General features: G+C 42.3%; 1 protein-coding gene across 1 annotated transcript in view; it reads right to left on the bottom strand.

Annotated features, from left to right (window-relative positions):
* The window catches only part of LOC146609129 (venom phosphodiesterase CdcPDE), a 44146-nt gene extending 21097 nt beyond the window's left edge, over positions 1 to 23049 (bottom strand). Inside the window, exons 1-17 of the mRNA XM_085346723.1 lie at positions 22941 to 23049; positions 21981 to 22068; positions 15754 to 15888; positions 15204 to 15329; positions 14580 to 14640; positions 14027 to 14121; positions 13532 to 13611; positions 10768 to 10887; positions 9372 to 9481; positions 6813 to 6878; positions 6628 to 6700; positions 5103 to 5211; positions 4483 to 4605; positions 3669 to 3700; positions 2169 to 2296; positions 1715 to 1784; positions 1543 to 1630 (exon numbers count right to left, since the gene is read on the bottom strand). Of these exons, the coding sequence (XP_085202849.1) occupies positions 1543 to 1630; positions 1715 to 1784; positions 2169 to 2296; positions 3669 to 3700; positions 4483 to 4605; positions 5103 to 5211; positions 6628 to 6700; positions 6813 to 6878; positions 9372 to 9481; positions 10768 to 10887; positions 13532 to 13611; positions 14027 to 14121; positions 14580 to 14640; positions 15204 to 15329; positions 15754 to 15888; positions 21981 to 22068; positions 22941 to 22985 (1549 nt within the window). The 5' untranslated portion in view covers positions 22986 to 23049. The remainder of the gene's footprint in view (positions 1 to 1542; positions 1631 to 1714; positions 1785 to 2168; positions 2297 to 3668; positions 3701 to 4482; positions 4606 to 5102; positions 5212 to 6627; positions 6701 to 6812; positions 6879 to 9371; positions 9482 to 10767; positions 10888 to 13531; positions 13612 to 14026; positions 14122 to 14579; positions 14641 to 15203; positions 15330 to 15753; positions 15889 to 21980; positions 22069 to 22940) is intronic.
* Between the last annotated feature and the right edge of the window lie 225 nt (positions 23050 to 23274).

The raw sequence follows: 23274 nt of genomic DNA, 5'->3' as shown, positions 1-23274 counted from the left end.
GCTTTTAAAGATTCCATACGGGAGACTTTGAATATTACCAGAGCAGCAGACGTGTTGTCATTCAAATTCCTGTTGAATTACCATAATCATTATCTTTACTTATATCTTTAATTATAGGATTAAAGATACGATTTTCTTACAGTAACAAAAAAAAAAAAAAAAATCACCAAAGAAACTAATACGCAAAAACCATAATACTGTGTGTTAACTGTGCTAAATCAGCTGAATTTAAGAATTCATAGCCCTGGATTTTGGAAGCATAAACTTCACATTCTTATAAGATGTACTGTAGTTCAAAATGCAGGAATGAATAACAGCAAGCTGAACAAGGTCCCAGTCTGCATGATCTTTTGTTCCCTGCACATTCAGGAGGGGGGATGACTGTCGTATATGCTTATGAGCTGAATGACAATTTAGAGTACCCCGCATTCTTGGAGTCCCTGGGTGGTGAGCTTGATGGCGCCCCACCTGGGGGACCCTGTCCTCCTCCTGGGAGACTCAATGCTCATGTAGGCTCTGATAGTGAGACCTGCAGGGATGTGATTGGGAGCCTGCTAGATGTGAACCTGAGCAGTGTCCTGTTACTGGACTTCTGTGCAAACCACAGTTTGTCCACAACAAACCATGTTCAAACATAAGGGCGTCCATAAGCGCACGTGGCACCAGGACACCCTAGGCTGCAGGTCGATGATCGAGTTTGTAATTGTATCAACACATCTGTGGCCACTGATGATGCTCAGGTGAAGAGAGGGGCTGAGCTGTCAACTGATTACCACCTGGTGGCGTGTTGGATCAGGTGGTGGGGGATGATGCTCGACAGATCTGGCACACCTAAAAGTATGGTGATTAAAAGTTGTTGACTTAAACATCGTCGGGCGGTAGAAGGAATACTCCGTGGTGGAACCAGAGTCTGGAAACGAGCAAGACAACTCATGAGGTCACTGAGGCAGGTAAACAACTCGATGGTGGCAGAGCCCCTGGGGTGGATGAGGTTAACCCTGAGTTCCTGAAGGCTCTGGATGTTGTTGGGCTGTCTACAATGTTGCATGGAGATCAGCAGCGGTACCTTTCGAGTGGCAGAGTGTGCTCCAACTACAGGGGGATCACACTCCTTTGCCTCCCCGAGAAAGTCTATCCCAGGGTGCTGGAAAGGAGAGTCATCCATTAGCTGAACTTCAGGAAGAACGATGCGGTTTTTGTCCCAGTGACAGAACAGTAGACCAGCCACTATTATATAGATCATTATATCTCATATTATTATATAGAGAGTCCTATAACATTTTGTGGCACTGCAACAGCACTAAACGTTCTGTGTACAAAAATGGTTTGTCTACAAATTTCAGCTGATTTTACTCTTTGTGAAATCAGCTGAAACTCTTTTCAACTATTCAGGGTTTTGCTGGAGCCCAGATTGCTCTAATTTATTTATTTTTATTATTATTTATATGCAGTTGTTATGAGTGTCTTATGTTCAGCAGATTTTGAGTGGATACGGTCGAGTGGTGTACAGTGGTGATGATTTGCGGAGGGGAAAATACTCACCACACATTAGATTGTAAAGTTCAGTATTGGAGAAAGGCTCAATCTCTTTTTCCTTCTGAAACTTGGGGCCGTAACTGATAAACATGGCCTACAATAGAGATTAAGAAAGTGAGTGTTGTTACTGGGAAAATGTTTTTCCAATTTAGAAACACAGAACAGAGTAATAGCTTACATGCATGCTCTCAAAGTCATTGTCATAGCCGTGGTTACCACCAGAGCAGAATGTGAGAGAGCCTGGATCCCTATGAGGAAAGAAGAGTTTGCCAGTTGTAATCAATCATATAAGTTTCTGAATATAGACCTAAATGATTACTGAGTCCCATGAAGCGATAAAGGGGCAAAATTACACCCCACTAGAGTTTAGCTCAAGTGCCAGGATATTATGCCTTACAAGAGTGTACCAGAAACCTTTAGAGAGTATGACTTCATGCCCATTAAATGGGGAAAAGCATTTATACCCTTCTGGAAGAAATTAAACTGAGGGAAACTGTGTTTGACACACTATAAAAGTCTGAAACCCATAGAACAAGCACTTTGTTTCTGGCTAACATTATGAATCCCTGTACTCTAAAGCACATGGCTACAACCGTTACAGAGAATGTCTAAGACTGTAGCACCATAAATACCTCTCAAACAGCCATTTAGTGTCAACCAGGATGCTGACATCTTCAATGCGACGACTGTTGGCAAAGTGAAGGCGCTTTGGTAGGTTCGCCTTCAGGTACGGCTTGATTTTTTGGTCTGGCTTCTTACACTGAAATCATGAAAGACACTCATTCGTGATCCAATCCTGGAACATTTTTGTTGCATACAGACGCGGACAAACTTGTTGGTACCCTTCGGTCAATGAAAGAAAAACTAACAATGGTCACAGAAATAACTTTAATCTGACAAAAGTAATAATAAATGAGAATTCTATAAATCCTAACCAATGAAAGTCAGACATTGCTTTTCAACCAAGCTTCAAATGAATTATTTTTAAAAAATGCATGAAACAGGCCTGGACAAAAATGATGGTACACACAACATGAGACTTCTGCACCTCTCAGCAGGTATTTTGGACCAGTCATGTGCAAACTGCTCCAGCTGTTTCTGGTTTAAAGGGCACCTTTCCCAGACTGCATGTTTCAGCTCCTTCCAAAGATGCTCAATAGGATTGAGGTGAGGGCTCAGAGAAGGCCACTTTTAAATGGTCCAGTGTTTCCCTCTCAGCCATTCTTGGGTGTTTTAAGCTGTGTTTTGGGTCAATTTCCTGCGACTGAGACCAAGCTTTCTGACACTGGCCAGCACATTTCTCTCCAAAATCCCTTGATAGTCTTGAGACTTCATTGTACCTGCACAGATCCAAGACACCCTGTGCCAGATGCAGCAAAGCAGCCCCAGAACACAACCGAGCCTCCCCCGTGTTTCACAGTTGGGACAGTGTTCTTTTCTTGATATGCTTCATTTTCCGTCTGTGAACATGGAGCTGATGTGCCTTTGCAAAAAACCCCGCCCTCCCCCCACAAAAAAAACAAGAAAGAAATGACATAAAAATTATAACATGATTTGTTCACCATTGAGTGAAATAAGTATTGGCTTGCCTATAACCCAGCCAGAATTCTGGCTTCCATTAATTAACTGTGTCAATCACTTACAGCTACTTCAACTCTCAACTTGACTACAAATAACTACATATAACTCTCGACTTGTTATATGCAACACATTTCTCCAGGGAATCAGTTTCTTCCTTTCCAACATCATGTTTCTCACATCCTTTGACCAAAGATATGTCAAAGGATGTGAGGGACGAGATTGTAAGCCTGCACAAAAATGTAATGAATGGGCTCTAAGACCATTAAGAAAAGGTTTTGTGAGAGGGTAACAACACTTGGTGTTAAGTTTTAAGAAATGGAAGAAATATAAAATGACTATCAACGGATGGTGTTATATACTGTAAAACCTTAACCACGAAGATGAATCGTAGATGGGTGTTCCAGCACGACAGTGACCCAAAAATACCACCAAGGTAACAAAGAAGTGGGTCAAGAAAAAACTACCATAAAAAGGCAGTCCATTTCAGCAGGGATCAATAATTATTTTCCTCACGGTACATTTTGGTAAGAAATTTAAAAAAAAATACTCACAGTCATATTAGCAACAAGTCCAGCAGAGTCCCCTGTTGAAAGGGAAACATTTATGTCATTGCTGAAAGTTCAAAGCCAAGGCACGGCAATTAAATCGTGTTTCGTTTAAATTCAAATTTAAATGGCATGTTGAAGGAATTTTCCTGTGCGATATGTTTGTTAGTGAGATATCACAAATAGCTTTGTAATCGACAGATTTGTTCTTTTTCAGTCAGCATTGTGTCCCAACACAACTACAGAGTCTTAGAGAGACACAACTCGTCTGTGCAGGAGTGGAAACATATTGTATGATTCTTTATCCTTTTGGCATCGTTGCCTCTTTTTCAATGTCTGTCTTTTAGCAAAGCTCTGAGAGCATCTACATCTACAATGTTGTGTGATGCATTTTCAATAGAAACTAAAAATCAAGTCATCATAATCTTCCAAATTTAAGAACTAAAAACAAGCATTTTATCAAGAGTAAATCAGATATGTTGGGTCAGCCATGGACAGGTGAAACTAACTGATAGACATCCAAGCCTTTTGTGCTTGATGCATCAGGCATCAAGCCTTTTTACAGCCTTACTGTCTCTGAAACAGCCATGCCCTGATGTTGTACTGATATGGCTGCAACCCAAGAACATTCAAGTATGACCAGGTTCAAACACAAAAGAGACCTAGGTAATCTCGCAGATTTCACATGCTTTAGGAACCATATAGTTGCTCACAACGTCAAAAAGCTGGTGAAACCTATCATCAACGACTCACCCCACCTCCTCATTCTTTGTGTGATCAAAGACAAGCAGCAGAGCACTTTGTTGTTGCATTTACTTACACAGTGCGTCTTTGCTCTTGGCTCTGATGCGTCCAATGGGACCCTCAGTTACCACATACATGCTGGTATCGCCCACGAGTTCCTTCATTGTTTCCTTTCTTTCACAGCTTGTTTCCTCCATACCTGCAGCAACATTCAGCTGTTACATTACAGCCTTAATTTCTTCAGTGGAACAAAAACTTTGGAATGCTTTATTCCTTATGTGGAATACTCATGAAGCATTATGATCCCGTTCTAGATGGTGGTAGTGTTACTGCATTATCAATGTCCAATTGCTGGAATGTGTGTTTGCTTTTATTTCCTATGTAGTGGTAAGATTCCAGTGAAGAGATTCCACAAAGATAAAGTAAGATCAAAGTGGATAAAGGCAGGTGAAGACGATGCCTTCTTACTTCCCAGTACTGTTTTAAATGCTCTGGTCTTTGTAGCCATGTTGGACTTTCCCAAAAATAAAATTTGCTTAAATCATTATAAAATTTATGAGGCAAGCCAAGGATTGTTGTAAAGCTACATGCATGGTAAAAAGAGAGCACATGTAAACATTTCTATTGACACTGATTTCTTTGAACACATGTGACAGACGTGTTTTCAGAGCCACATCACTCTGAGTGCTTTGTTACCATGGTCAGCCACAATAATGATGTTGAGACAGCGGTGTAGATTAATTTGCTTCAGTCCATTCATGAGCTGACCAATGATCTTATCCACACCCTGGAGTGATGTAATAATCTGGAGAAAGCAAATTAAATGTTCAAATAAATATGACGCAAATGATGTTGTTGTACTTTAAACCTGTCATGCAGGAATTATGACAACCTGTCTGAGAATTTTTATTCATCTTTAGGAATGAAAATAGGAATAAAAACGAGAAAATCCTGATTGAGGTTGTCATAATTCCTGCATGACAGGGTTAAATAACAATGAAGCACATCATACACCTATAGTAACATTAACCGGCCAGTGGGTGGCATGGTATGGAGTGACTCATCAGTGTCCAATGTAGTGGTTTATGTGCATGTGTGCCATCAACACTGACACAGGAAACAGCCTTTGAATAGCTGTAACTGTAGTGACCACTATGCCTGAAAAGGTTAAATTACTGAAAACAAAGTAATACGAGAGTGGAAGAGAAGTATCCATGACCGAGCAATGACGAACTTCGTTAGAAAAACGTAATTCAAATCTTGGCCATTGATGTGTTTTCCTTGTTTCTATTTCAAGCCGTCCTTCCAAGAGGAACACTATAAATTGCCTACTGTGTCGTTCCTTTTTCACTCATCGTTAATGAGTGAAAGCATGAATCACTTCTTCACATGTGAGTCTCGTGCTTTTCAGGCATTTCCCCATCACTCACTCAGCCAGTAAAGCTGGTTGATTCCCTTTTAAAATCTGCATGTTGATTTTATTTTGTCATTGAAACCAACCACGTCCACATCTAATGATTACAACTATTTGAAATGAAATTCAGGAGAACTCTGCTGAGTGTTATCTCCAGACCCAACACACAGTCCCTAAAAAATATGCTTTTTCTTTCATAATTTGTCTGCATGGCCAAATCCTATGACTGATCCACTAAATCCATATTTTTGATGCTATTGTCATCAGTTGTCTAGCCCGTTCCCAAAAGTCACCACATGGATGTATACGCGATCCATTAAGGTCTCCCAAAAGCCTGACTTGACAGATGCAATTTTAATTGTTTAATTAGAAGTGTCATAAATATTTATGGAGATTTATGAGCCTCGTCAGTGGACTTTAGAGTTTTGTTATTATGCTCACTTATCTGTGATCATTCACTGCAGGGTGTTTTACTGGTGTGGATAATGCACGAGTAGTTTCAACATGAGGATCTTGTTTCAGCACTGGGCCAGAGGGGCTACAACAGAATAACATCTGCACATCGCTCTCGCATTTCCAGCCAGTGCCAGAAAGGCGGCATAGGTCAGCTTTCTCTGTGCTACTTAAACATGTTACAATTATTCATTTAATCATTGTCCCATGGGCTTTATCAGAACTTCCGCAATATTTAGCAACGACAAACGTCAGTCACGAATATAACGAGCTTTTGTTTTGTTTCTTGAACCAAAAGAGCAGAGCAGCTCTCCCTTCATCTCTTTCTTATCTAAATGAGTCGAGTGACCTTACCCCTCCACTCACAGGACCGTAGCTGTGTCCAGATTTATCCGGCTCCTCCAGATACAGCGTAAAGAAATCCGGCCTGGCGGGAAAGAGTTGTTTTACTTGGAATCGAGTCAAAGCAAACATAGTTCACATTTATATTTTTTTATCTTCCTTTTGTGAAGTCTTTGTTTTGAAAAAAAACAAACAACCTTTTATTAGCCGGCAGCTGCAGCCACTTCAGCACAGTGAATACTCTTTCTTCAAACGGCACGGTACTAAAAGAATAAAAACAAATAGAAAGTAGAAGGTCAGTGTAAAAATAGTGATATTGATGTTTTTCTACAGAGAGAGCTAACAGTAGTGATCATCACGGCTGTGTATATTCCACCACTGTAAACACAGAACAGTCCCTCCTGCTGAACGCCATTAACGAACAGCCACCCTGGCTGATGCACAATTTTGAAAAACATGCCCGTATCACTGTGAAGTTGACTATCCAAGTTTCCAAATATTTTAATTTCACGAACGTGCTTACAACATTACCAGTGAGCTTTAGCACTTTTGAAACTAGTCGTGTACGTCTGCATCATCAGTGCGTTGACTGCACTGACGCTGGTGGCAGTAACACGTAAGAGGTTTCATTAGTCAGATACTGCAGTTCGCCTCCCATCGGTCTGTTGGTTTTATTAAGTCTTGTTTTTACTCACTGTTTTGGTTTAGTATGTGCTTAGTGAGGTCTTGGTTAAAATACACCTGTTTGCAATAGTAACTGAAAAATTATTTATTGGCCTCAGCAGAGTAGCACACATCATCAAGGACAGCTCCCACACTGGTTTTGACCTGTTAAACTTGCGCTACAGGTGCATCAGCACAGAGACTCAAATACTCAAGAACAGTTTCTTTCCAAAAGCCATAACCACCCTGAACCCACACATGCACTGATGACACAGTTTCACCCCCTAATCCAAGGACTTCCCTCTATACACAGACTATACAAACTACCATCACCACTCTGCAATATTTAATTTACCTGCCAAAACCCACACTGTAAACATATAATTGTCATGGTCGGCTGTGTGGCAGGCAGGCAGGAGTGGTGGACCCAAAATGCAGGACTCTTAGGAAACAAGCTTTCAACTGAAAATGCAGCTTTATTGCTGGAACAAAACTTCAACATAAAATAAAACTCACAAAAGCAAACAAAACTCTAAACTGAGATGCAGGAGGACTTGAAATCATGAACACACAGAAAATGAGGGTGAACAGACGTTAACGACGTGACGCTGACACAAAGACACACTGGGCTTAAATACGCTGAGTCATCAAGGAATTAGAGACAGAAGGGGGACACAGCTGGGAGAAATAAGACCTAATGAGACAGGGAGGGCAAAGCCGGAACACTGACATCAGACAGGAACAAGAACCTTCAAAGTAAAACAGGAAACAAAACACACTTTACTAAGACACGGACTAGACGGAGAGAGACAGACTAGACACTGACCAAAGCCTACTAAATAATAATCATAATCAAAACAGTATCACTGATAAATCAAATCATAATCTAGAAAAACACCAAAGCATGAAAAACAGAAAGCTGGGTCAACATGACCCAGAACCGTGACAATAATACTGTTTTTCCCCTGATATTTGTATCGTTGATATTGGATTGGGACTGTTCATATGTATAAAGTACTGCAGAACTGTGCAGCCCGCCCCTTTTCTTCTCCCACGTGTCTGCACTGAGTAGAAGATGCTCTGAATCTCATTGTACAGGTGTATAGTGACAATAAAAGACATTCTATTCTATTCTAATCATGGATTGATGTGAGAGAATGGGGGAATGGTGGTTGCTGTGTGAACCATCATTTCCCACACCGTGACAAAAAAGGCTTCAATGTGGCGACAATCGTCATCCAGAGTGTTGAAAATAGCGGGAAAACATTTCACATGTGATGTTTAACTTAGAGCATGGGCCAATCAGCTCTGACGCCATCTGTTCTCTGGAGCCAAAGTCTCCCAGCCAACCATCCCACGCAGTGATAAAGTACATCGTCCTGCTTGATAAGAGCTCGTGCAACATATCGGAATATTTCCAACACACTGCACATTTACTGATGTTGCTTCATGGACTCCAGTATGTGATTTGGCTCAAAGATCAACTCCCAGGGTTAAATAATCAGATTACATAAAAGCCTAATTATGAATTCACTGTTAAGTTACTGTAAAATACTGAGTGCAACCAGCATGGTGCTGCTGTTTTGATTGGCAGATTTTCCATGGCTTTTAAATCAAACAGTGGGACCTGATGCAATATGATTTAGCTCTGATGTGGTGCGAGCAAGAGAGCTGGGATCACAGTGTAAGACGAGTTACTGCTACTATATTTCTACACAGTTTAAATGTATTTTTTCAGTTGCCTAAGTCTTATATTCATTAACCTACTAAGGTATCATTTTGCATTGGCTTCATATACTTAAGTTACTGCACGGTCAAATGGGGTGGCACACCGATTGTCCATGAAATGATCCATTGGGAGTCACAATAGGCCACTGAGGGAGGTTAAAGAGGAGGCGGAACAGCAAAGTGTTTGACATTCAGCTGCTGTTTCTGGAGTAGCGGATGAAAAGTAGACGGGGAATTTTTTACACAGCAAACTTTGAATATCTGTGTCTCAGGGATTTTGTTAACTACTCTCCAGGGGGATGCGAGGCTCTCATGCATCATTCAGTTCTAAAGTGATTTTTTTAAACTAGAAACGATGGTCTCACCCGTCATAAGGTACGTAGATGTCAGGAAAACTGTCAGCGATTTTCACATCCGATCCAGGCCAGAAGAAAGTCCCAGACTTCAGTCCGTGGGACTTTGCTGTGTGCCAAATCTCCAAAAACAAAGAAGACGTATGAGCTTGACTGAAACATGCTCAACGCTGATTCTGAAGTTTCTTTTTAACAACGTTTATAAGAGTTGATATTATTGTTATTAAAGTTACTTGCAGTGTCTCTTTCTACAAGATGCAATGTTTCTACGCTGCTGCACTGACATTAAATGAATGTGCTCTGTGTCCATTTTCAGAAGCAGCATGTCAAAGTGGAATCTTTATTATCAAAACAATGTTAACCATCTTAACCCTCCTGCCATCCTTTAAAAAACTCACACCCATCACCCTAGGGACCATTCTCAGCCACGCCATAAAAAGACCATATATCCATATTTTATTCCACTTTAAATTAGCCAACCTTGTAAAACTACTTCTCCCTGAAATATTCATGTAAAGTTTTAATTATATTTTCGTTGTTTTAACCCTTCAAATCCCAGTGTTATTACATGAGCGCCCTGTGTTATAAGCCCCAAAAACCAAAAAACGAAACTAAATATTTCCACAAAAAACCAGTTGAAGTAATATGTGATTGTCATTATAAGTAGGCCTTTAGATGGACCAAAGATTGGCACCAACATACATTTTGACCTGCCATTATTTTTTTTGCATTTTTTTTGCAATTTAAAAATTAAAACTTCAAGGCCCTGAGTCTTCATTGACATCCAAGAAAAGAAGAAAAAATAAAATCATATGATGATAATTTGGGGTTGAAAAATAGCGTTTATAATGGAAGTCAATGGGCAGAAAATGGTCCCCAGGGTGATGGCTGTGGGGATTTCTGCTGCTCAACCATTTTAGGCTGATTTAAGGAATTCACACTGGAATATTAACATTGACAGGTAAAAACTATCCTGTGGCAAGTTTGGTTATATTCCACTGAACACAGTGGAAATGGCAGCCATTTAACACATAGCAGTGGCACAAAAAGGTCCCAAGAAGGCAGGAGGGTTAAACCAACAGAGCCATACAAGCTTCTTCCATATTATACAACTGCTGCATGCAGCAATGCAGAGCAGGAATGTGCAAGTGCCCGGGGACTTTTCCTTAGGTGAAACTGTCAGAAGCAAAAAAGCCCAAAACAAAACAAAACAATCCAAAACCAAAAACTTTATTTGGCATTTTTGCATTCGATTACACTGACAGAAATGATCTCAACCTGTAAGATCTTCACTCTCATCTTATTTGCTTTAAAAGGTCACCTTCCCCTTAACGTTTAATTTTTAAATGTAATTTAAATGTAATTTGACCAAAGGTCGCTCAGTTTGTGTGTGTAAATCAAGACTCACAGGTTGTCCAAGGTACCAGTCGGGGTTATTTTTCTCTGGACTGGACAGGGAGAAGGTGGCATCGAACACCGGGTCATACATGGTATTGTCAATCAGACCATTTGACTCTGGGTAGAGACCCTGAGGGAGGAGGAAAAGGAAGGAAGTGAGGAGATAATTAATAATTCAGTTTAACTGAATATATCAATCTTGTATGAAAGCATCCTGCGGGACACTTGAGCATTCTTTGTTTCGTAACAGAGAGGAGTAATCCTTAAGTCTGGGTCATGTGTCTTCATACCACAAGTATGTGCTTTGTATGGACCTTGAAAGGAAACTTCTAGTGCGTGGGAGTCGGGATTCCCTTACGTGATTTCTAAGAAGATGAACGAGCTTGTTTTGAAAGGGAACTCCTTGTAAGAGTTTCAGCAAGAACTGGGTGTGTTTTATCATGTGAGATATGGATCAGGCACGAGGAACTATCTGTGTTCTGTTGTCTACTGTCACGAGTTGTTTGCTGCATCGCGAGGGCCTCAGCAGCAGGCTGGTGCAGAAATCCCAGTGACCTTTATCTGGAATCTGAGAGATGAAAACTCCAGGCTATTTCTTGTAACTTTCCTCTCCTTAATGTCAAGTATAATCGTAATAAATGCTTCTATATTTCAGAGAGAATATAGTTTTATTACTATATTCTAGTGATGAACTGGCACTTAAGAAACTCCAACTTGAACTTGAACATGTTTCTTAAACTACACACTATTCTGAGTCAGTACAGAATGCTTTATTACCACAACAGATCACTGTGGCTGTTTTATTCATTTATTAGGTTGAAGGTGTCACAAAGTTGTTTTTATTTTCTCAGCGCCAAGTCACCAAAATCTGCAACTGACCGAGAAGAATGACCCAGATTTGATCCAGAACTTTGTGGTTCTTCCTTTGTTGATGCCCCCGAGCTTTCACAGAAATTGACCCAGTAAAGTTTTTGAGTAATATTGCATAAAAATGACACCAGAACAAGAAATATTGAGGAATAACACAGTGTAGTACAACGCTGGGGAGGGTGTGTGTGGACATGCTCAGGCAGACGTAAATGTGCAGGGTGTGTAAAAAGGAGCCATACACGGTGGTGTTTGTTCGTCACACTTAAATGTTTCAGATCATTTAAGACCCCAGAACAACATCCAAAGAACTAAAATAGCAAATGGACTGGTTCTTGTGCTTTATACTTGTAATTCATTCACCAATCACACCACACCACTATCTAACAGTCGTACTCCGATGGGTGCATCAGAGAGCAACATGGGGTTAGTATCTTGCTTTGGCATGCAGACTGGGATCGAACCACTGACCTTCTGGTTAGCGGCCTGCTCTACCACCTGAGATACAGCCGTCAATGTCTCTGTTAAGGTCAGTGAGGACCTCACCATAAGAAAGAGACTGAGCAAAAATAGGCAGCATGGCAGACTTCTAAGACAAAAACCACTGCTGAGCCAAAGGAACAAAGGCTCGTCTCAGTTTTGCCCCAAGATTTTTGTAAAAATGCTCTCTGGATGGACAAGATAGAGGTATAACTTTTGGAACCCTTCAATTTAGAAAAGGAACATCAGACCCTGACCCTGAATCCTCCCTTAGTTATGCTGCAATAGACGTAGGCTGGCCGGGCATTCCCATGATGCATTGAGTTTTTCCTTTCCAGTCACCTTCCTCTCTCACTATGTAATAACAGACCTCTCTGCATTGAATCATATCTGTTATTAACCTCTGTCTCTCTTCCACAGCATGTCTTTATCCTGTCTTCCTTCTCTCACCCCAACCGGTCGCAGCAGATGGCCCCGCCCCTCCCTGAGCCTGGTTCTGCTGGAGGTTTCTTCCTGTTAAAAGGGAGTTTTTCCTTCCCACTGTCGCCAAAGTGCTGCTCATAGGGGGTCATATGATTGTTGGGTTTTTCTCTGTATCTATGAAGCGTCTTGAGGTGACTTATGTTGTGATTTGGCGCTATATAAATAAAATTGAATTGAATTGAATACCAACAGTAAAATGCGGTGGTGGCAAGGACCCAAATGCAGGAATTGGAGATGACTCAAACTCAAACACAGCTTTTATTTCTGTGAAGGTTCTCAGTCATCCAGGTCATCGTAGTCAAAGGAGCTTGTAAAGAAAAGCGTCTGGACTTCTTTAAGTTGCCTGAAGACATTTCACCTCTCATCCGAGAAGCTTCTTCAGTTCTACGGTCAAATGGTGGGGAGTCCCAGATTTAAACCCAGTGGGTTTAAACTACTTAAAGAAGTCCAGACGCTTTTCTTTACAAGCTCCTTTGACCACAGCTTTGATTGCTGAAACTCCAGAGCTCAGGGAATACAAAACTTAGGCATGAACTGAAACTAAATATCACAGAGACCAGGAAACGCTAGAAAACACTTAGACTCTGGGGGCAGACGTGAAGACAGAAGACAGAGAACAGACAAACGGGCACATGACCAGGGACACAGCTGAATTGAATTACAACAATTCAGCCAACCTTCCTCCACAGCTGTGAAAGAGTCGCTGCCAGGTATCGTAAACGCTTGATTGCAGTTGTTGCTGCTAAGCGTGGCCCAACCAGTTATTAGGTTTAGGGGACAAACTCTTTTCCACTCAGGGCCTTTAATAATAAACATCTTTATTTAAAATCTGCATTTTGTGTTCATGCACGTTATCTACGTCTAACAAACACAAAGATCAAGTTTGTTTACTGTAAAAAAGACGTATTAATGTATGCAGCAGTGTGAGTGCTGTGCGTCTGTACCGTAACAATGGAGTAGTGATTGGGAAAAGTCTTTGTGGGAAATGCGGACTGCATGAATGGAGCTGACGTTCCACACCTTCCTGTGAATAAATAAGGAATGGTGCCAAATTAATTCCTCCATGTGATTTCCTTTTAATATGACCATGTGAGTCATTGCCCTGCCTGCAGGCTGAATAACTTCATTAAGCATAAGATGCAACCCTGAACACACTAATTTATATTTGATAAGCAGGAAATTCAGTGGAAGCTGCCTTTGTGTGAAAGCATTTAAATATGTATCTGTTTTGATAAGATAACTGGGCATGTTTCATCTTAAAGCTTTGATTTCTTATGAATGATGATGTTAGCTTTCAATTTGTCATCAAACAGCCCAAAGGCAGCCTAAAGGCAGGCGATTTATAGACACACGTTTCTTACAATAAACAGACATGTAAGAGGTTTTGTTCATGTATGAGGGTAAGCATGTTTCTTTAAAAACAGAAGGTTGACACTGACTGAGTTTATCCAGGACAGGGATGAGTGCACTCCATGTCTGCAGATACTCTGCCCTGAGGCCATCCAAAGACACAAGGAGCAGCGGCTGCTTAAAGCTGTGAGGAGAGAAAACAACCATCAAACGTAGCAGAAACTCTGAAACATTAAATACTGACATAAACATACCAAGCTGGATAAAAATTGGCTGATTTATGAGTAGGAATACTTTTGTGTGTCCACCACAGATCAGATCATTTCACTCTGCTCACAGCCAAACTGTCTACACACCTTTATAGCTACGCTAGCTTGTGTTGGTTAGCTTGATACTCCCTATCATCCAAAGATTGTAGTTACTTTTACTTTTCTAAATGCAATCTGCGATTATAAGAAATAGCAAGGCCTCATTTAAAATAATAAGAATAATTATAATCGTTGAAAGGCTATGTTACAAATACAGCTGTTTGGAAAGCATGCATGGAGTTGCTCATCAAAGATCATTTCAATCAGTTTTCAATCAATCTTCAGTTTATTGCATTTCCAAAGGGATTATAATATATTTGGTATAAATTCTTACCCTGCGGGACACGTGGGGGTTGACAGGTCATCGCACGTATCTTCAACCCACTGTTTCTCTCCTGCGGCGAGACCATAATGTTTATGTCTCCAGTGACATCTGATGGTACGGGACTTTTGAATACACTTCCTAACGTCTGTTGTTTTTGCCTTTTTTGCTGCAAGCTGTATGTATAAGCTGGCAGAATAAGTGCACGTAGGGTTCTAGAGATGTAATGAGAGAAAATTCCCTCTAAATGCTGCTAAATGTTTTCCTTAGATAAATATCTGTGGGTTAGGGTTTAAACTAGAAAGCAATTGTTTACAAGAAAAGCTACAGAACTGGGTCAGCTTTAATGCGCTGTATATACCCCTGCTTTCAAACTCTTACACCACTCCAGTTAAGAGGTCCTTAAGATGAACCACGTATACAGAGGGGTTTACACTGAGGGAGCCACTCATACCCTAAGAGGAAATTCTAACAATAAACCAGTTTTAGAAATCGCCTTCTCTCATCAAGCTTCTCTGTTTATTCACAGTAAGATCTACAAGTGTTTCTCATGGCTAAACAGGTCTCCTGAAACGTTACTGGCTTTTACAGATTTCTTTTGTGTCTGCACCCTGTGCGATGTCCCTGCAGCCTCACCGTGGCAGACGTGTTTGTAGTTGGTGCAGCAGTCTCCAGCAGAAAGACAGTCATCTGAACAGTGGCACCTGCTCTGCGTCAGCCTCTTCTCGCCACAGCGCACGTTTGTGCATTCCCACTGCTCAGCTGAAGGAAACGGTCATGGAGTTAAGTACAGAAGTACACTCAGTTCAGCTGGTGAGCAGTGAAGGACGTGTAAGTAAATGGTAAATGGCCTGCATTTGCATAGCGCTTTACTAGTCCCTAAGGACCCCAAAGCGCTTCACACTACATTCAGTCATTCACCCATTCACACACACATTCACACACTGGCGATGGCAGCTACATTGTAGCCACAGCTGCCCTGGGGCGCACTGACAGAGGCGAGGCTGCCGGACACTGGCGTCATCGGGCCCTCTGACCACCACCAGTAGGCAAACATGGGGTTAGTATCTTGCCCAAGGATATTTGGCAGCCAGGAGGCAGCCTGGGATCGAACCACCGACCTTCTGATTAGTGGCTGACCTGCTCTGCCACCTGAGCTACAGCCAAGTCACAAACAAAGTCTCACTAGGAGCAGTGCAGATGTCATAGTGGTCAAAGCAGCAGCTGTTGGCGGCGACGCAGTTTTCATCACATCTGCAGCCAGGTTTCTCGTTGTCAAAAGGCTCATAACATCTATTCCTGCAGGATGTGAGGGGCGTGACTGCAACAGAGACAAAACAGGAGCGGAGAGTTAGTCGATTAATGAAGATGAAAAGAGACATTTAAGGAAACAAGAGAGCTGCAAAAACAAAAAAACTGATAACCTGAACTTTATAAAGGAGAAGACGTTATTTTCTTCTTCTTCATTCAAAACAAACGGAACATTTTCAGATCTTAAACTGGTGACTCATCATTACAAAAACAACCAAGGGAAGGATTTCCCATCATGGCTTTCTTGTACTCAGACATATAATGAGCTCAATGTACTGAAGATTTTCCAACACAGTACGGGAAGAACATCTGTCTACATGTAAGTAATCTGTAATCTGTCCTGACAGCAATGACACTCTGGATCTAATAAGCACTGTGAAGTGCCTCAGCAGTGCTCATCTATGCAGTCATGAAATAACTGAGTCCCACCTTAAATTAGCAGCTGAGGCTGCATAACCACAGTGAAAATGGATGAGACAGGAGCCAGACAAATTCCACCAAAGCAAATGAAACGTGGTCTCTTCTCTTCACATTTCATGTGAAATTTCAGACAAGTCGATGCTAGGTTTTCACAGCACAGTGACGCCTATAAGCTGCTAGACAGCTCTTTCTTTGCACGCAGTTCTGGCCTTTAAATCTGGGAATACACAGGCAACACTTCTTCACGTCCTCCAGGATTACGATAAGTAATGTTTGCAAATATAACAGCTTCTTTCTTGAAATTTGTCGCCTTACATCAGGTGATTATTATAACCTCAATACACTGAGATGTTAGCATTAATAATCCCCACCCTGTCATCCAATGGACGTGAGATCTCAATGTGACTCACATATTTTAATAGAGGGACTTATTTTTGCATAATTGGACCATTTTCCCTTCAGCTTCCAGATTGTCCTTTCAGTAAGTTAAGCTTTCCATCTGTTCTTGTCTCTACTTGTTTCTTGCAAGTCTTGCTGATTTTCACATGAGAAACTTGATTTCCTGATCATTTGAGTCAGTTTATTCACATGCTGATGAGTATTAAAGCTTGAAAAACAGTGAAACAGTCACATGCACCAGATTGGTCATGGATTTGGCCTACTGTTTTTCTTTAGACCTTTGTTTTTTTGCGAAGCTTTTGCTTTTTTCTGCATTTCTGTGGGATTTGGAAATTGACATCAGGTGAGATATGAGATGAGATATACTCATGTGTCACATTGTCAGCTGTACAGTTTACTTGTGACACTAAATGTGATTTCTATTAGACATCAAGACAAAAACTTCCCGCACATGACAAATGGAAATAGTGCTGCTCTCTGCAGGGTAGGGGAAGCGTCCAGTGAAACTATTTGAGTATTTTGGCTGTGTTCTTGGATTTTAGCCATGCTGGTATGCAACAATGCACATTTAATACAAAACAACCACAGTCCTATCAACCTGTGTGGTTCATTTGATACTCTTGCATTGTTTATTGTGAATTATGATCACTTTTGGAACACTAATGCATCCTCCAGTGCTTATAAAAGGCTGTGTATGTGTTTCCAGGCCCGGATCTATGATGCTGTTTCTGGTCGGCTGCTAGATGGTTTGAGCTCCTAGAGACATTTCTAGGTTTCTGGTTTCTACAGGCTTAAAAACAGCAGTGCCCCTGCTCCCCTGCTTATTCTGTTATGTAACCAAAAATCTTTTTGTGCGGGTGAAAAAGAATATTGGCTGGATTCACCACCGGTAACATTTCCCGGCAGCCAAGTCATTCGGAAAAGAAGTGTTACAATGTACAGACTAAAGCTCTGACCCTGAGGAAACAGCCTGGTGCTTTTAATGGAGAGCACCTTCTCTGACAAAGGCACAGAACCGAGTGTAACATGACTGACATTAGTCGTTAGGCTTCAGCATTTCTGTCTGTAAAGCTTTCAGCATTTCAACATTCAGACCAGAATGTTTGTTGATGGGTGAACACTTCAGTTCATCTTTCATCTTCGTTTCTAAAGCTTATTCAACCGTTAGAAGTACAATCAGGTACTATTCAATTCAATTTTATTTATATAGCGCCAAATCACAACAAAAGTCGCCTCAAGGCGCTTCATAAATGTCAAAGTTGCTCCACCCTTTAATAAATGTTCACTTGACCTTTAAGTAATTGAGATTTGTGGAAAAGACACAAAATAAGTCACCGCCAGGTCTTTCTTTCCAAGATGGCGGCGCGTGAACAACGCGAGGCTCAGTGTCTCTCCAGAATCTGCTATTTAGCGGTTTTTTATCTACTTTTAACCGGATTATTCGTCCAGAATTGCTGTGCGTTGCTGACCTACAGCAGACAAGAGCTTCTGGACATCTGGACTCACAACTCCAACAGTTTTATCGCCGATCTCCGACTCATCCCAGAGATCTCCAGAACACCGGAGGCTGCCCACTCTCCCCGGCTGGGCGGAAGTGCACGCAGACGGCGCCGAGATCGTAAACAAAGGCGAGGTAGGCGCGGAGGGCTACGGGCTAAGCTAAAGCTAACACCACACCGGCTGCCTTTACCCAGTATTTTTCTCGCCAATGTCCGTTCTCTGGCAAACAAAATGGATGAGATACGGCTCTCCATCACTAACAACAGACGGATTATGGACTCAAATGTCATGTTTTTCACCGAAACATGGCTGAGCAACAGCTGCCCGGACAATGCTATCGAGTTAGCAGGACGCCACACACACCGAGCCGACAGGCTAGCAGATGACTCCGGCAAGACCAGAGGTGGAGGTTTGTGCATTTATATTAACTATGCTTGGTGCATGAACTCCACTACTACTGAGAGTCACTGCTCACCTAATGCGGAGTTTTTAATGGTCAAATGCAGACCTTATTATCTCCCCAGAGAATTCACTTCGATCATACTCACTGCCGTGTATATACCCCCCGACGCTAATGCTAGGTTGGCCATGAAGGAACTTTCTGCAGCCATTAACAAACACCAGAATAAACACCCCGAGGCTGCTTTTATTGTTGCTGGCGACTTCAACCACACCAACTTAAAGACAGTCCTCCCCAGATTCCACCAACATGTCTCCTGCCACACCAGAGGAGACAAGACTTTAGACCATGTGTATTCCAACCTGGCTGGAGCCTACAAAGCCACACCCCTCCCCCACATTGGACAATCGGACCAGCTCTCCCTGTTCCTCACACCTCGGTATTCACCACTCATCCAACATGTGAAACCTGCTGTGAGGACAATTAAAGTGTGGCCAGAGGGGACAGACGCAGTGCTCCAGGACAGATTTAAAAACACAGACTGGAATATGTTCACCCACACAGACCTGGACCAGTACGCCTCATCTGTACTGGATTACATCTCCAAAACCACAGACAGTGTCACCACCCAGAAACGGATCACCATGTACCCCAACCAGAAGCCTTGGATGAACCGGGATGTTCGTCTCCTCCTGAAGGCCCGCAACACTGCCTTTAGGTCAGGAGATGCACACGCCTACAGTACAGCCAGGGCTAATCTAAAGAAGGGCATCAAAAAAGCCAAACACCATTACAAAAAGAAGGTAGAAGAACACTTCTCCAACTCCAACCCCCGACGCATGTGGCAAGGACTCCAGACCATCACAGACTACAGGACCACCAAACCCTCCCCCGCATCCTCTGATGTCTCCTTCCTCAACGAGCTCAACAACTTTTATGCTCGTTTTGAGCGAGGGAACCCCACAACCACAACCAAAGCAGACATGACGCCAGACCACCAACCTATGACTCTCTCCCCCACCGATGTAGGAGCGGTGCTGAGCAGGATCAATGTCCACAAGGCTGCAGGCCCTGATGGCATCCCCGGGCGTGTTCTCAGAGCGTGTTCTGGGGAGCTTGCAGGAGTGCTCACAGACATATTCAATCTGTCCTTGGCCCACGCTGTGGTACCGGCCTGCTTCAAATCCACCTCCATCGTCCCGATACCCAAAAACTCCAACCCATCTTGCCTCAATGACTACCGCCCAGTAGCACTCACCCCCATCATCACTAAGTGCTTAGAGCAGCTGGTCCTAGCACACTTCAAATCCTGTCTCCCCCCCACCCTGGACCCCCACCAATTCGCATACCGCCGGAACAGGAGCACAGAGGATGCAGTCTCCATCGCAATGCACTCTGTCCTCTCACACCTGGACAACAACAACACCTACGCCAGAATGCTGTTTATAGACTTCAGTTCAGCATTCAATACAATCCACCCCTCACAACTCATCAGGAAACTGACAGACCTGGGTATCAGTTCCCTCATCTGCAAATGGTTACTGGACTTCCTGACCAACCGCCCCCAACATGTCCGGCTGGATAACCACTGCTCATCTACAATCACGATGAACACCGGTGTACCACAAGGCTGTGTGATGAGCCCTTTCCTCTACTCCCTCTTCACCCACGACTGCAGACCTGCTGATGGTTCCAACACCATCATTAAGTTTGCAGATGACACCACGGTGATTGGCCTCATCAGTGACAACGATGAGGCCGCCTACAGGGAGGAGGTGGATCGTCTGGCTGAGTGGTGCGACACAAACAACCTGCTGCTTAACACCGAGAAGACCAAGGAGCTCATCGTGGACTACAGGAGGAATGCTGACCCACATCCACCCATCCACATTAAGGGGACGGCTGTGGAGCGTGTGAGCAGCTTCAAGTTCCTGGGAGTCCACATCTCCGAGGATCTCACCTGGACGACCAACTGCTCCAAGCTGGTCAAGAAGGCTCACCGGCGCCTCTTCTTCTTGAGGACTCTGAGGAAGAACCACCTGTCCTCAGACATCCTGGTGAACTTCTATCGCTGCACCATCGAGAGCATCCTGACCAACTGTATAACAGTCTGGTACGGGAACTGCTCTGCCTCGGACCGGAAGGCGTTGCAGAGGGTCGTGAAAACTGCCCAGCGCATCGCCGGAGCACCACTTCCTGCCATAAAAGACATCTACAGGAAGCGGTGTCTGAAAAGGGCTGGGAAAATCATCAAAGACCCCAGTCACCCATCACATGGACTCTTCACCCTCCTGCCCTCTGGGAGGCGCCACAGGAGCCTCCGGACTAAGACCACCAGGTACCGGAACAGCTTCTTCCCCACAGCTGTCAGACTCCTGAACTCTGCCTCCTGACATCTGACCCACGTTAACTCATGGACTGAACATACACACACCCACAATGGACAACTGTACCCTCAAACACAATAATAACATGGACTGAACCACCACTCACAACCACTAGCACTTTATATAGCCTCTGTAGAAACTATCTACACCCTCACTTATCTTAACTGCACTACTGTATAGCTCTGTGTAAATAATCATTCTGTACATTCGATAATCTTTAATCCTACAACTGTTTACAACTTGCATAGTTCCCATTTCTGTATAGCTGTATATCCCAGATTCTGTAAAGTTATTTATTTCATATTCTGTATAGTTTTTCATATTTATATCCTGTTCATATCCTGTACATAGCTTGTACTCACTACAGCCTGTACATACTTATAGTTATAGAATATTCACAACATACTTCATACCGTGTACATTATAACATACCATAATAGACCCATTTCTGTAATATACTCACATATCTATATTATTGCTAATATATATTGTAATATATCTATATCACTAAAGCACTTCTGGATGGATGCAAACTGCATTTCGTTGCCCTGTACCTGTGCATGTGCAATGACAATAAAGTTAGATTCTATTCTATTCTAATTCTATTCAGTGGTAAAAATGAACTTTAAACAGGAAAATTGTGAATTAATTCTGGTAAAAGCAAAAAATAACAACTTAATGAGTTGTGAGGAATAGAAATCCCTTTTTCATCCACAGGAAAACATTTGTAGGAGGACATTCTCCTTTTTAAATGACGTTTTTAAAATGAGTGGAGGAAGTTAATTCTCTCTGACATGAGATGCTGATTTGGTGCCTGACTCACTCTGACGGTTCTAAATGAACCTAAATCGTCAGCATACGCTCACCCGAGTCATGACGATGAAGCCATATGGGAAAATAATGCAATTTATTAAGAAAGTATTTGTTGTATATAAGTGTTTGAAGTTTCTGAGCCTGCAGAGACACGTTTGTGTGTGTGGCTGTTTGTGAATGTACCTTGGTTTTGACATCTCTGCAAATCCAGTCCGAGACCGAGTCCAAGGCCAAGGATTAGAGTCACAATCGACACAGCCAAGACACCAATCTGTGCGACACAAATGCAAACATGAAGCGAACCTAGCAACAAATCCTTTCTTATGAAGTCAAACACAACCAAAAGCACAGAACGGTCAGGCTCTATCGGTGAGTGGAAACACGTTCTCCAGTTTGTTGTTGCCAAACGAGTTGTAAAATAAGCAGCAAAGGGCTTAATGACAGAAACGAGAGTGCAACAGAAACTTATACAGCTGCAGTTCACTGTGGTGTTTTTTTATTACCTTCTACTTACAAGATGCCACTGCAGTTTCTTCTTTATGACGGAAAAGTAGCAGTTTATTTTATAGGTGCTCTTATCAGCTGCATTTAGTCAGTGCCTTAGAGCAACCAGTTTATAACATTAAATTGAGGAGACGTGCAGTTTTACAGACTATGGCTTCTGGACTGATTGTTGGAATAATTACCATCAATCAGACTTGTATTCATTATTTCACGCTGACTTTACACAGGGGTGTTTATCATCAGGTGAACAGCTGGATCTCATAATCGCCCATTCAACGCTTTCCCAGACGATACGTGTGCGCAAATGTCTGGAAATTGTTGTAATCTTCTCGACAAACGTGTGATAGGAACAACTGCTTGTTATTGTTCAGTTAGTCACGTATGAAGTTGTGACAGGTTTTTGGGTAGATGCCTGTTTAATGCAAGCTTTGGAAATGTTTAAATGTTGACATAGAGCAGAGCACACGTTTAAAATCAGGCTGATCGGAGGCCTGCTCGCTGGTGTCATTCCAGCCATTGGTAAGAATTCATTATCATAAACTTTCATTTACATTTTGAGTAAAAATGACACAAAGGCCTTCAATGTGTCTCGTTAAATTCTCCAGTTACCACATAATTAAAACAAAAATCTGTACTCACTATGATCTTCTTCTTGTTTCTCTTTGCTTCGCTTATCCAATCCATAGCTACTCGAATATGTCTCTTACTGCACGGAGACAGAGAGACGTCCGGCAGACGTACACAAAGAGACGCACGTTACTTTATGCGGATAAAAGAAAGATATCTTTGCAATGACCTCTGGACCAAGTACAAGAACTGGGCAAGCAAATGATTGTCAGAATAAAAAGATAACCTCGTGTTCATGCGTTTTTCCTTTGTGGAGCCACAGCTGCTGCTCCTTTGCTCACATTTTAAAACTTACTGGAGTGCCTGCGAGGTACAAAGATAAAGCCACGGAGTAAAGATCAGAATC

The sequence above is a fragment of the Diplotaxodon limnothrissa genome, linkage group LG22 (assembly GCF_057381915.1).
Source record: "Diplotaxodon limnothrissa isolate DT_005_m linkage group LG22, D_limnothrissa_male_GT1.1, whole genome shotgun sequence".
NCBI classification, from domain to species: Eukaryota; Metazoa; Chordata; class Actinopteri; order Cichliformes; family Cichlidae; genus Diplotaxodon; species Diplotaxodon limnothrissa.
Note: the sequence above shows the minus strand (reverse complement) of the source record. Positions and strands in the feature narration are given on the sequence as shown.